The sequence below is a fragment of the Toxotes jaculatrix genome, chromosome 14 (assembly GCF_017976425.1).
Source record: "Toxotes jaculatrix isolate fToxJac2 chromosome 14, fToxJac2.pri, whole genome shotgun sequence".
Lineage (NCBI taxonomy): Eukaryota > Metazoa > Chordata > Actinopteri > Toxotidae > Toxotes > Toxotes jaculatrix.
Window position 1 is genome coordinate 17,097,982 of NC_054407.1, and position 14,428 is coordinate 17,112,409.

Below are 14,428 nucleotides of genomic sequence, written 5' to 3' on the forward strand. Positions count from 1 at the left end.
GCACTTCAGGGCCCAGCAGGTAGTCCCGAGGAGAGGGAGGAGGGGGTTTCGAAGAAGGTTGTGGGGCTTTTATAAGGAAATTAGAGCTGTGGACTGCCACCCGGATAGTAAACAACAGTGCGAGTCCTCACACCCTTGGCGTCAGGTAGCCCATATGAAGTGAGCAGAAAAGGGAATTCTGCTGCGGGAATTTTCACATGGTGGCTATTTTGTTTTCTTGTTTTGTTTTTTTGACAGTTGAGCTGCGGGATTGTTTTCTTATTATAAGAGTCAGACGTGCTAATTAGCACCTTGGTCGTTGTATTTCCTCCCCATCTGATACTCGTCTCTCATCTCTTGGGTTTGTCGGTTGAACCTCATCTGCAGATGGCTTTCCATTTTTCCAGCAATATCTGAGCCTCAGCCTGCCATGTTACATATTATGTGGAAGCCATCCTCATGTGTGAGGTTAGAAAGGTGCATTGCTTTGTTCATTAATGTCAGAACAGTAGCAGCTGCGAATTTGGGTAAATGACTCTCCTGTAGTTCACTCCAAGCTGCTCCAAACAACCGTCATGTGTTTTGCAGCTGCTGACTCAGCAGACAAAGCTGTGGCACTCCTCTGGGAATCCCAAGAGAGGAAGAACCCCTCTCCCCTACCCCCTCCAAATTTAAGAGCACCAAGCACAAGATCTCCGAGATCCCCCCCAACACAGCTGGTCATGTGACTTGTCTTTCCTCAGGTGGCAGTGTCAGGGATACTTCCCCTTTGTCAGGGATTTTAGCAGGAGCTCAATGCAGTGGTGAAGGATGGGCTCGGGGGTGGGCAGGCATTCAATCCGCACTCTTTTGTTTTTTTGCACAGTGTCTTTTGAGGCCAAAGAAAATGCTGGGTTTACTCATTATCTACATTTTAAATGGGCTATTTAAGACAGGCCATGTCAAAGTCAGGGGCTTAGACATAAATCACACTGACAGCTCTTTTCCCCCACTTGGACTTGTGGTCGCCCTGATATCATATAGATCATTGTAGAGATTTCACTTTTGCTCCACCTGATAACTAACATTCAATTAACAATATTCCTACCACTTGAAATGTCAAATGTATTCGGATGCACTGCCTGAGACTCTCTGATATGTCCCATGTGTGGTCTGAATCAGCAATAGCTGGACAAATTTCACAGTCAAACTCAAGCCCAATGTTTAGACAAATGTGGCTGATTGAGAGAAATGAGTGCATGAAAGCCCCGTAAGGACTAATGGGAGCCCTGATTGGCTCACGTGGTGGTTTACAGCAGCCCTCACACTGACTGCGCCCTAATATAACCATTGGAGAGGAGGTGAGAAGAGCTGCACACAACTTGATTAAAACAACTGTTGACTGTGTCTGTGGTAATGAACTGGAACATCAGTCACACGGCTCAGTGAAGCATGACACCTGGGCCAGTAAAAGGACATGCTGATAATGAGAGTGTTTATGAAATGTAACAACCGATTCCACAGTTTATTTCAGACGTCACTTGCAGTTATTATTTCAAGGCTTAAGTGAGTATTTTCAGTCAACATGTAGATGATTCTACATTAGCGTTTTCATGTCTATCATCGGGTAAGTCTGAATTAATCTAATCAAGTTATTTGAGGGGAAATTTTGGCAATAAGGAGAGACTAGAGTGTTGAGTGCATCTACCCTGCTATCAAGTAGATGTGAGTTTACTCAGACCTACTATTTACCTGACAAATTCTTTCTGACTTTCCTTGACATTAATTAGTTGACAGGAAAACAGATACAGCAGCCCTAAGGCAACTGTACAATCCATGTTGTTATATATATATATATATTTTATATGTGTTCAGGCACAGTGAATCATTTATCTTAAAAACAGCAGGTAGAAAACACTGATATTCTTGCTTTTTAACTGAGTGACAGCATTTGGCAGTTTATGAGGAAATTTGACTCAAGGAAAAAAATATGGCTTCCTACATTTTGATGCAAACTGAAGAAACTTTACTTAACCTTTAAGTACTTGAACTGCTTGGGTTTTTCTTCAAGATGAGTTCACTCTCCTCTTGGCAATATCATGATAAGGTAGTAGGACTGATCACTGAGCTATAATGACCGATAATCCCCAACATCTGCCAGCGCCTGTTGATTTGTGGTGCATTTCCGTTTATTTATTTTGACCAGATGAGCCTCTGGTATTTATAGCGGGAGTAAAACCCCAGTGTAGGGTCAATCCCGGGCAAGGCTACGAAGACAAAATGCTCAAGCTGACCTTAGACGGATTCTCCTGTCTCTGAATTGGCCCCCAATAAAAAAGTCGGGTGTGGCAGTGAGAGACAGAACTGAGCTTGTGCGTGAGAGTGAAAGTTAAGATTTGAAGATTTCCTCCCTTTCTTGAATACCTCCACACAGTGCCCACGGCAGATGTCGTGGCGTGCTGGGGGTCACGCGTGGCAGGGCGCCGTGGCTGTGTGGCAGCGGGGAGATGCAGATCCCCTTCTTTGTTTCCCCCCGCAGCTCTGCAGGCCTCCAAGAGCATCTGTCACCACAGGGGGTCAGCAGGGCCAAGATGAATGAGCCCCCGGTGGATTCCCTCCCTCCTTGGCAAATGGCACAGGACAGAGGAGGGCATAGGGGACTTGGGGGAGGGGTCTGTGTGTATGTGTGTGTGTTTGTTTGCATGTGAGTGAGAGAGAGAGAGAGAGAGAGAGAGAGAGAGAGAGAGAGAGAGAGAGAGAGAGAGAGAGAGCTTCTGCTGTACTAAGGGAAAGAGTGGGATTTCTTTCTATGGAGGATCATGAGAAAGGTGACTTGAGACCTACCAGAGAAGAGTGAAACTCCATATGCTGCCTGGATACCAACAAATTCTTGCCAAAAGGATTTATTATCTGTCATGGACTGTATCTGAAAAAAAAGGCTGCCTTCACATTTGGGATTTACTGCAACTGCTTTGGATTTTAAGGGTTCATCCCATAGTCGAGAAGTCATGGAAGGTACAGGAGAAGTTATTTTTTTTGTTTTTAAACTGCTTGCTGTGTGTCACATGTGGCCCTGATGTAGCATTAATGAGATGGGCTTTTAGCACCTAATTTAGAGAACATGGAGAGATGTTTGTCTTTTTTTTTCCTCATTTCTTACCCCCATCCCCCTTTCTCTCATGTCTGCTGGGCAGTGTCTTTTCACCACATCTTTTCTAATGTTAAGAATGTGCTGAGCTCTTTCCCGCATTTCAGCTATTGGTATGTTCTTTTACATGGTCAAGCATAACAATGAGGTGAAAACGACTGAGATATTTATCAAATTCCCATTAACATCTTATCTTCTTCTCTTGTGCTGAGGACTGGAAAAAAAACTCATTCAATAGTTAATTTTAAGTAAATTTAAGTAAATCCTGATTTAACTCATTTTTAGTTACCTGTAGCTGCATAATTAGCAAATGATCAAGTGTCAAGTTTAACTGTATGGACTGATTGAGAATGTGATCAGACCAGGTTAAGATTGGAACTAAGTTTAATCCTACCTCTGTTGTAAACACTGTAATGTTATTATGCAGTTGAGGGACAAACAAAAGGTTTAGAGAGAAAGAAAAATGGAGGGTTAAAAATTCTGTTCTAAAATGATCAAAAAGTTTTAGTATAACTGTTTATTATCACCTTACGGTTTAATTTACAACATGTGAAATACGTTAAGACTTTTAATGGCTTTAACCCAAACCAGAACTGTGACCATCTGCACTGAACTCATTTTTCTGTGTGGCATTGTCAGTAAATTAAACTGACAGCTATAGATATTAACATTTTACATTACATATTTAATTTAAGATTTTACATTGGAAGAATTTTCTTATCTCAGATTTAGGCCATATAATTTTGGATTATATTTTACTGCCATCAAATTATTATTTTATGTACATTTTTGTACCTAATATATTACAAGTAGCCACATATACAATAGGTGTGTGTGTCCATGCACATGTAGATGCATTTGCATTACAGAGGCTATGCAAGAAATGTGTTTGTCTTTAAACATCGCCTTGAATTCTGGATGGGCTTTAAGTAAGAAACTAAACCGGTGCGTTAGTCTAAACAGTCCCTCAAAATGTCATTACTGGAAAACCCGGGACCTTATTAAGTGCCTCAGGCCGGGGCTTGTGTCTAGATTTACGGCGCCTTCGTCTTCATCTCATGAGCCATCTGCGTCTCCTTCTGTGTCATCTACCTTCCACAACTAGATAAGCATCAAAATATTTCAAGACTCTGCTCCCTGGGTAATTAGCAGAGTGTGAAACCTTTGGTGGAGATGCATATCCTTTGTGGGAACACCCAGTGGAAGGTAGTGCATGAACTTGTGTTATGATTCCTAAGCTGGAACAGTACATTTCACATGGGCAATGCAAGGCTGATTCCTGATATAGTTTTTTTTTTTTTTAATCTTACAAAAGGTTGCAGTAAGTACTCTATCTGCCCAGGAGGTGAAACAGCAATGGTTTCTGTTTGACACATTGACGTTCTTAACTCTTTAGTTTGATTAGCTGTATCAAGCTGGCTAATCATTCACAAAATAAGGTCCAGTCAGTAAATGCAAGTTGAACCGGCTTGTGTACACTTGCTATTTGAAGGACTTGGACCCCAGACCAGCCTCCCTCTTTCAGAATAGCAGCACACAGTCAGAAGTGATGACTGTGTAGATTGTGACAGTCCGTGTTTCGAAGGGAACTTTGCTTCTGTTATATCAGAGCCTGAGTGGCTAAACAATACTTTGTCAAAGGGTCAAAGTAACCGGCAAATCCATTCAGAGAGTGACCGTGTGTATTGGGTGCAGCTACAAACTAAAACATCCAATTGTGTTTTATGAAAATAGCCCCAGGGCCATGGTATCACATAACACCTTTTTTTAAAAGCCTTGTATTAGTGAGTACATATGTCATGGTTTGAGCCACTCTTAATGTTTGAGTGGCCAATCAGTGAACCCATTCATCCATGTTCTTTGGACTGTGGTGACCTGTAATACCAGTTTATCGGTTTCAGAACAAAAATTTTTAAATCAAAAAAACAATTTTTAAATCTTGCCTAAAAATATATATATTACTGAGTCCTTTATTTTCTTCATACAAGTGAAAACTGAAACTGCCACAGTGCTCACAATTATTTCAGCTGGTTGTTGAAATTAAAAATTTATATTTGGTAATTTTCCGGGATAAATTGTTATTTTCTTGAGATATGCTTCAGCAGTCTGCTTTGATCTGGAATTTGGTTAATAAACTCGTTTTAGGAAAAATAAGTATTGAAAACGAAATCAGACACTAAATGTTTTGTTAAGATTACTGGTATTAAGATTCTTTGGATTTTAGCCCTAAATTTGGTGCTGTTATACTGGCTAATACTAGCTCCTTAGAGAAAACCTAACCCCAGTATGTTACAGCATATCTTAGGAGGTACAAAAATGTTTCATTTGCGTTTCACTGAATCATTGACAGTGGCAGTCTGTGAGCTAATCAGGGATCTCCCTGTTCTCCCCCCAGGTCTTGAAGCACTGAGTGAAATGTCCTTGCTGAAACTTTCTGCCGAGTGGTAGTGACCCAGCATGTAGCAGAGGCGAACGAGTCCCTTCACTCCTGGGAACAATCTGACAACGTAAGTCCCTTTGTTTTTTATGCTGTGCTCGTGTGTTATCTGCTAGAAATTCAGCTGTTACCTCAGAGCATCTGTGTTCTCATATTTTTGATGTCTTGGTCCTCTCAAATCCACCGAGTGGAGATTAGTGTAGCTTATTGTGACCTGGGGTCATATTCATGCAATCTGTTGATGCCACCCAGGAGGTGAGGGATGGCCTTGACTGACCATCTGACTGGCTCAGAGGCAGTTTTTAAAAGTCACCACTCACTGACATGAATGCCCCCATTTTAGCCAGTAGTCTTTGAACATTGAACCATTTCTCCCCACTCATGTTTGACCATCTACCCCACCCTCCCACCCCAGCCCTGCCGCTACAACTGACCTTAGCAACCACCCAAGTCACACCCCAGAGACATCCGTTAAATGACCTCTGCCACAGTCAAGCTTTGTTTTAAGTTGTGCAGGTGATAAAAGGTCATTCTCTGTGTTCACCTCCGGCCTATGCGCAGTTAATGACAAACCTGTCCTCTGTGGCTTGAGAGTCATCCAGCCAAAGAGGCCTCCGGAGCCTCCTTTGACTTCACAATCGAACAGGCACCGGCTGCTTAAAAACACCCTCAGGCACTCATTTTTTTCTTTCTTTCTTTCTTTTTTTTTTTTTAACCCCTTCTGTCATTGTTTCCCAATGCAGCCACCTTCCTCCATCAGTTAAGCAAGAAATACTGTAGCTTCATTCTGTTAAGCTGCTTATCTCTTTGACAGCACAGTCAGGCACTGTTAATCTTGTCTTTTGTCTGGGTTGGTCAGATTCCTCCCCAGGAAGGTTGTTAGGTAAACACGGGGTCTGGAACCTGTCCAGGCGTGGGCAAAGTGAGACCTGGGAGAAGAAAGGCAACTCCAACCTGATTCCCACCCTGCCCATTATTGACAAAATAAAAAGGTTCAGGGCAAAAGGCACTGTGTATCTACAAGATATTAATTAACTATCTGTCATATTCAGTGTGAAGAACAGTGCAGCCAACACAGAAATGATTACATTCTAACAAAGTCTGTTTTTTATTCTTAAACTGGAATTGTGCAAACAAGCCCCCACCATGTGCCTGTTTTATATGACATATATATAAGACATGGTTACGGTTACATAGATTTTGATTGCAAAATGCTCCAGAATGGCTCAATTGATCGATAACTATATTTAATCAGGAGTTTCAGCTCCTAGCATCCATGGCTTTGCTGCTGCTTTGTCATATATGATAGTGAGCGGAATATTTTTGGATTTTAGACTGTTGGTTGAAGACTGCACCTCGGGGTCTTGGATGAACATTTTACACTACTGTATGACATTTTATAGTCAAAATGACTAAATGATTAATCAAGAAAGCAATTTGAAGATTAACAAATAATGAAAATAATTATTAGCTACTAAAAATAGTTATGATTAACTCATCTAATCAACTTGAATGAGTTTTTATTTTTTTAAAAATCACATCTTTTAGTGACCTATGTTTAGTATTAAATAGCTTCAGTTATCTTAGTTTTGTGAAGTGTTTTGTGTCATGTTTTCATTTGGAAAATTTGCTGCAGCTACAGTTCACATTTGTGCACTTGTGCACCTTTGCCCCCAACAAAACAAAAACTTTATTTAAAAGCTGCGTCAATAGTGACACTTGCAAATAAAGGTGTATCCACATCTACTGTCAGAGGCTAATGTTGTGTTTGAAAAACACAGCAGTTGTGAAAGGTGAGTGTGAGATTAGTTAAATCATTACTAAACTCTGAGCTCAAGTTTACGTCAACTGAAAACTGTCAAAGCTAAAGAGACACGTAAACTTGTTATGTAAGTGCTTGAATGAGGAGTATGAGCTTTTTCCAAACAGCTGAAGTCTGCAACATCGGTCTCCACTTGGCTGTTGTGGTGTTTATCAACCACAACGCTGGTCTGCACCAGTCAAATGTAGTCCAAGGACAAACATGGAAGGCATTACAGGCTAAATGTTTGTGTCAGGAAAACAGCCAAAACCTCCCTTTGTTTCCTTTTTCAACTTTTCATCCCACACAATTAGAACATTCTTGATTACTGACTTGGTATGAAAAACATCTCCTGACATGTTTTGACAAACTAAAAAAGTGGGAGTTTGAGTAGGAAGCGCTATGTTAAAATGAATGAACACTGTGATGTAGCTTAGCCATTGGTCAGTGTTGATTTTCACCACATTTGGAGAGCTATCTGTTTCCCTGTCTCTTTCTTCTTTGAGACCACATGCTTAGTCCTCTGTCCAGCTGCCACCTGCCACCAGTGAGCCAGCCAACCCTGGGCCCACACAGCCGACCCCAGCAGATGTCCCAGAGTGGACACTGGGGTGGAGGGGGCACGGGGGCAGAGCAGGCAGAGTGACACAACACACAGAAGGAGAAAGAGATAGGGCAAAAGTCATTGGCCCAAAACTTTAACATAGTCAATTCATTATTATATAAGTCAAAGAGAAGCAGCAAATCTTTGCATTTTAGAAACTAAAACAAGCAAAGTTTTAGCATTTATAGAATTAAAAAAAAAAATGTACATCGAACTCTTTCAGCTCTGCTCACTTAAGATGGTAAAGATACAACTAGGGTTTGAATACACTGCGTTGTCAGCATAATTGATTTGTACCTTCTCTAAAATATAATTATACTTTTTATTAGACACCACAAGAAGGGCCAGGGCTTCTCAGTGTTTTTTTCCTGCCTGTTTCCAGTTAACACTGAACACATTTGCATTTTGTGATCAAGCAAAGCCATTTCCAGCGCGAAACCTCCTTCCTCGCTGTGATTATTTCTTTTCATAAAGTATACTGCATGATTATTTCAGGTCAAAATGTATAGCACAGCCTGATAATGCAAAATACATCGGTCATTTGTCCCACTGGTGCTTCGACAATTAAAGGGTTAATTCTTATAGTAACTGTGAGACCATTCCTATGGAGGCAGCTACAGCTTGATGCACAAATGATAATGCTTAAAGAATAAATACAGCTTAAGGGTTTCTAATTGACAACCATCCAACTCACCAGCACTGGCCTAACCCTCAGAAGGATACAGTTGTGTTTATTTGAAAATGTGAACGCATGAATGCATCACCTGTTGCTGTTTTGCAGTCTATAGACCCTGTTGTTCTTATCTAAGGGACTAATCAGTGAATAGAGATAAACAGCATCATGACTGTGCATTTTTTTCCCTTTGCTTCCACAGATAATGGGGAATTCATACGCCGGGCAGCTGAAGTCTGCTCGATTTGAAGAGGTTCTCCATAACTCAATCGAGGCTTCACTGCGCTCGAGCAGTGGAGATCCACAGCCCATCTTCACACAGCTCTACTTAGAGCCAGAGTCGTATCCTGGTAACATGGAAGGTATGATCCTCTCAGCAAAGAGCAAACCTGAATAAGGTTTTAAATTGCATAAGGATTCTAAAATAATGTCTGCTGTCATGTTTTCATTATTAAAGATTATTTTGATCATGCATCTCAGTTTTATATTATATGTGTAAGTGCCGATTTTCCCACCCAAAATATTGATTCATTATCAATACTGAGATACTGAGTAAAAGCCGTGGTCATGTTGTTGTTTACTTCATTATAGGATTGTATTTCCTAATCATTTCTCACATTTACTGGGAAAAAAAATGTTATTTGGTACTAATCCTAAGGGAAATAAGAATATTCTTGAAACAACAGCTCCACTAACCAACATAAATATTAATTCATTTATTATTAAATAAAATAGAATAGAAAATTGTTAGGAACTGGGGAAACTGTAAAATAAATTGTTCAGTCTCTAGCTCTAGTTAAAATAATGTGATTTAAAATCTCCAACAGACATGAAGTCAAAAGCCGACCTCCACGGTGGTGAGCCACCAGGTCACGATCTCATGAACGGACACTCTTCTAATGATCTGGAGGAGCTGGAGGAAGATGATGACTCAGACAGCAGCAGCCCTCCACTTCCCTACCTACAGGCTCCTGCACCAGACGGCTGCTGCACACTTGACGGTAAACCCTGAACCCCCAGACCTTAATTGAGACTATTAAATCACAAGGTGTTTATAGTAAAGGACATAAATACTCTTACAAAGTATCTAAGACAAAAATACAACCATCCTTATAGAAGATGTCATGTCTGATAGCCAGACCAGTCTAAGTCCTTTATTTTTTCAAATATCAAATCTGTTTCCTCCTCCTTCTCTCAGGGTTCTGTCAGGCCGGCAAGGACCTCCGCCTGGTCTCCATAGCAACGGAGCCCATCGAAGTCCCAGCAGGCTTCGAGCTGGTGGGCGCCAAGTCCCCCAGCGTCCCCGAGCACATCCTGGTGTGTGCCGTGGACCGCCGTTTTTTGCCTGACGAGAATGGGAAAAATGCACTTTTAGGTCAGTCTGTCCCCGCGGTCTGAGATAAGAGTGAAGGAGAGAGAGAGATAGCTATCATTTCTATCAGATAGCATCATTTTAAAGTTCCTGGCAGAATGAATACATTCTGTTGTTAGCCTGTACTGGTTACACACTGGACTGGGATTATGTTTGTGAAATAAACAATTTTGGTTTCTTCTACTTTACCTCCAGGTTTTTCAGGAAACTGTGTGGGCTGTGGTGAGAAGGGTTTCAGATACTTCACTGAGTTTTCGAACCACATCAACCTGAAGTTGTCCACCCAGCCCAAGAAGCAGAAGCACTTAAAATACTACCTGGTGAAGAATTCTCAGGGTGCTCTGTGCAAAGGACCCCTCATCTGCTGGAAAGGTAAAAAAAAAACAAAAAAAACAACAACAACAACAAAAAGAAAAACACACAGCTTGGCGTCTAAGTAAGCTAAATCATAATGCATATTACACTTTTGCTCTGCAGTGCACAGATTTATTCTCTGATGATGGTGCCTTTACTTACTGTATGTCACAGTTTTTCTCATTCCTCTCTGTGCCTCCTCAGACTGTAAAACCCGTCAGTTCTCCAGCAATGCGTCAACCTCCAAACCCAGCTCGTCCTCCTCTCTCAGCAGTAAAGAAAACGGAGGCACCAGTGGACACAGCTCCTCTCCCTTTTCCCTCTCAGGTGAGACTCCACACCATGCAGAGGCACATATTGTGAGATTTACCGAGTTAGTTCAAGCTGATATTATGCTACTAATGTGAAAAAAAAACATATTTAAAATAGTGCTTAAGCTGAAACAAAATAGAACAGTTGTTTCAGATGAAATCTCTCAAATAAGGATCTGAAATATAGATATTTCACCAAAAACAGTCATTGGATCTGTTGGTATATGCTGATAGGTTTATATTGTTGCCATAGAGACAGGTTGTGGTGGCTGAGACCTGAAATTTATGAGGTGAGCACAGACTCTCTCATTCTTTGACATATATTCTGGTATCTTAGTGGAACGTTATCAATACTAAATAACCTTTTCAGTATATGTTCATTCGTTAGATATAGTTATAGCACTGTCTGTTATCAGTTGCCTATGTCAATAATATTTTCAGATTAAAAAAGTAATTTTATACATTTGAGTAGCATATTTCTTTACAGAAAAAAAAAAAATTTTTTTACCCTTTTTGTCATAAGAAGTCATACCTAGTCATACCGAGTGAAAATTCAACATTAGTGTAATGCAGTAAAAGCCTGGATCATTCGCTGAGGTGAAGTAACTGATGAATGTCGTATGACTACAGGAGAGAGTTGTTGCCTCTCTTCGAGGAGATGTTGTTCCTCTCTGACCTGTCACAACAAGAGCGCATGTTCCCTCTTTGATTGAAAAAAAAGCTCCTGGGCTTATGGTATTGATTTGTTCTGAACCTGGAAGCTGCCTGTCAGCAGAGATCTCACACATTCATGTGTTAGACAGCTGAGCTGTGGGGCTTGTTGTTGGGATATCTCTTGTCTGAAATCTCCTGACCGCGACCTTCAGGTACATCCTGCTCCCAAAAAGGTCACTGACACTCGCTTAGGAAGCCAAGAGGTTAGACATCGAAACATGTACCTCTCAGTCTCCGAGCCAAATGGCTGTTGATCCTGAAATGATTAACAAAAAGGAGAGTTATATTCTGTTTGTGTTGTGTAATGGACATTGGATACACAGAAGAGTCTGTTAGAATTGAACATTTTTTTGATGCTAGCATGATGTCCCAGGGCAACCAAATGACTAATCAGAGGAATGGAGGGTGTTAAGGCTTTGTTTTTATCTATCCAAAAGATCTGTAACCAGTCTGTGTACAAGGAAACACAGCACACTAGACAGTGTTGATGTTATTCGTGTTTTTACAATATTACATTACAATGTTTTTATTTTTAGATTCTCCACCCACCAGAACGACACAAGCATCCTCTGTCTTTTTCGGGAGTCAGGACCTCAGCAGAGACTGCAGCTTCCTCAAACCTCTGGCCTCCACACCTGGAAACAAGACTCTACCAATAGGTGAAGCTCTTTTTCAGCACACCAATAGCTTTTACATGGCTTCCTCAGTGAATCATATTATCAGATTAATTCTATTCTGCCTCCTAATGCATAATATAAAAAAAAGTGTGACATTTTAGTCACACTCCCACATTCCTAGTTGCATCCAGGCTTTGACACTGGGATTTGCATGGATTTAGATGCTGATAAGCCTTTGCCTCTATGTGAGTGACACTGCAGTGGCCTTACCCTTATGCTGAAAGGTTGCTTAGCTACAGGTGGTTGTTTTCTTTTTTCCTTTTTTTTTTACGTGGTTCAGCATAAGGCAGATGGAGCTGTGGCTGACCGTGGAGCCAAGATTAACCTCTGCTACGGCCTGCTTAAATGCAGACACACACACGCATATACACAAACAAACACACACTCGTAACATGAACACACAAACATAAGTGTGTGTGTGTGTGTGCGCTCTTATATTTACACATCAATCAATACTGGAGGAAGGAATGCTGTAATGACTTTTTAAGGCCTTGCTATCCATTAGCCCCTTTACAAGGTTGTGATATTGACAAGCAAAGGCTACACATACCAATCAATATTTTAGTGTATTGCATACACAGTGAATATGAGATTGGAAAAAGTCCAATCGGGTCATTGACAATAGACGATCACGTATAGAAAATCAATAAGCCACTGTTAGTACTGACTCATTTTTATGTATTGCTCTGTCCCTGCAGACAGTTACAGCTGGGAGAATATTTTATATGTACATTTTATTTATGCATTTATTAATGTACTTCGGTTGGTCCGTCATTTTGACTGAAATATCTCAACAGCTATTGGCTGGATTGCCATGTATTTCCTGAGTGTATTAATGTGTGAATGTGTGTGTGTTTCCAGTACCCACAGCTCTGAGGGTGAACGGGCCAACTAATGGTCTGGGCGTTGATGGGCGTCCTCCCTTACTGAGCCCCTCGCAGGTCTCCTTAGGGCCTCAGGTTCAGGGGTATCGCACAGCTGACTTAGGAGACAGTCCAGGTAAGTCCTTCTTTCTCTTATCTTTGACAATGATCTCACATCTGTAGAAACAGAGGAACCTGTTTTACATTTGTCATCAGGCTCTTTTGCTCTGTTTTCTGTTTTGACGTTGTCCTCTGTGTCTGTTTATGATGTTCAGTATCTTCTGCCATGAACTCGGGCCCTCCAAAGAAGCGCCACCGGAGCTGGCATCCCACCACGTTGGTGCCCGTCCCACCGACAGCTGTCCCTGTTCCGGCCATCCGACCAATTGTTTGTTCCCCAGGTCAGTTCCTGAACCCCATCAGGACGGCTCTTTGAGCTACAGCGCATTCTGCATGAGTCAGCTTGAACTGGGTTTTAAATTGACCCTCATATGTCATGTATCTCTTTTTTAGCTCATTGCACTGTGTGTGCATATGTGTGTGTGTGCGTGGTGTGTTTCTGTGCCCTTTGAAGCATAGACTGTGTTGTTTATAAGCCTCCTCTTCCCTTCGTCTGGTTTGGGGATGAGTATGTCACATCCCTGATGTTCACTGATTGTTAGGGATGATTCACCGAACATCTCCATGGAGATAGAGATGGAGACTTTGTTGCAGAAATGATTTTTTAAAATTGCATGATTGAAGAAGACTTCTGCCACATCATGTAATTGTTGTTAAATATACTAACATTATTTCAAATACATTTTCTGTCCTAATTTTTGCCTGTGATCGATGTACAACAGCCACAAATACTAATGTAGTGTTTTCTGGCTGATGTAAAATCGCTAATATGTTCAATCTTAACCTAGGCAGCAGCTCAGCTGTACGTGACTAATCCTTGTATTGACACGTCATTCCTTTATTTCCATCCAGGCTCTGTGTTAGTCTCCCCTCCTCAGCCACCTGTAGCTGGAGTCATTCAGCCCCAACCTGTCACTGCCGGAGAGACAGTCATCGTCCCCGACAACCTGCTTAACTCTTCTGGTGTTCGCCCTGTCATCCTCATCGGTACAAGCTTTATTTCAGTGATCTGCTCCTTCTTAATACTGCAAATTAAGCATCTCCCTGCAGGGCCAACCTATATTGATGTCAGAATAATAGAATCAGATGAGTTGAACAAAGCAAATTGAAAATTAAGATATCCAGTTAATGATAATCAGCCACTTTTGGAAGCACAAAGTTAGGTAGTATGAGAAGTTCACTTTTTTTGCTACACACGTCCCTCATCATATCTGTTTTTTCAGGGTTCACATCGTGTTAAAAAGACACTGTGATTTATCACATATTTCGATTTGGTCCAGAAGTCCATTGTATTTCCCATCATGCTGGCAGCTTCATCACTCTCAAATGGGCACTCTCAACTAAACCTGTTCTACTTGTATTCAGTAAATAGGTGTCTAAAAAGCAAGCTTATATT

The 14,428-nt window shown here is 41.2% G+C and overlaps 1 protein-coding gene across 3 annotated transcripts in view; it reads left to right on the plus strand.

Annotated features, from left to right (window-relative positions):
- Positions 1 to 14,428, plus strand: part of greb1l (GREB1 like retinoic acid receptor coactivator) — a 41,487-nt gene that overhangs the window by 13,039 nt on the left and 14,020 nt on the right. For 2 of the 3 annotated variants that reach the window (XM_041056061.1, XM_041056064.1), the window contains exons 1-11: positions 2,787 to 2,973; positions 5,502 to 5,613; positions 8,824 to 8,983; positions 9,449 to 9,622; positions 9,820 to 9,996; positions 10,189 to 10,365; positions 10,552 to 10,674; positions 11,909 to 12,031; positions 12,911 to 13,048; positions 13,188 to 13,313; positions 13,885 to 14,019. In XM_041056061.1, the coding sequence (XP_040911995.1) occupies positions 8,827 to 8,983; positions 9,449 to 9,622; positions 9,820 to 9,996; positions 10,189 to 10,365; positions 10,552 to 10,674; positions 11,909 to 12,031; positions 12,911 to 13,048; positions 13,188 to 13,313; positions 13,885 to 14,019 (1,330 nt within the window). In that variant the 5' untranslated portion in view covers positions 2,787 to 2,973; positions 5,502 to 5,613; positions 8,824 to 8,826. Of the gene's footprint in view, positions 1 to 2,786; positions 2,974 to 5,501; positions 5,614 to 8,823; positions 8,984 to 9,448; positions 9,623 to 9,819; positions 9,997 to 10,188; positions 10,366 to 10,551; positions 10,675 to 11,908; positions 12,032 to 12,910; positions 13,049 to 13,187; positions 13,314 to 13,884; positions 14,020 to 14,428 lie in introns of those variants that run through there. The other variant, XM_041056063.1, reaches the window with a different exon arrangement.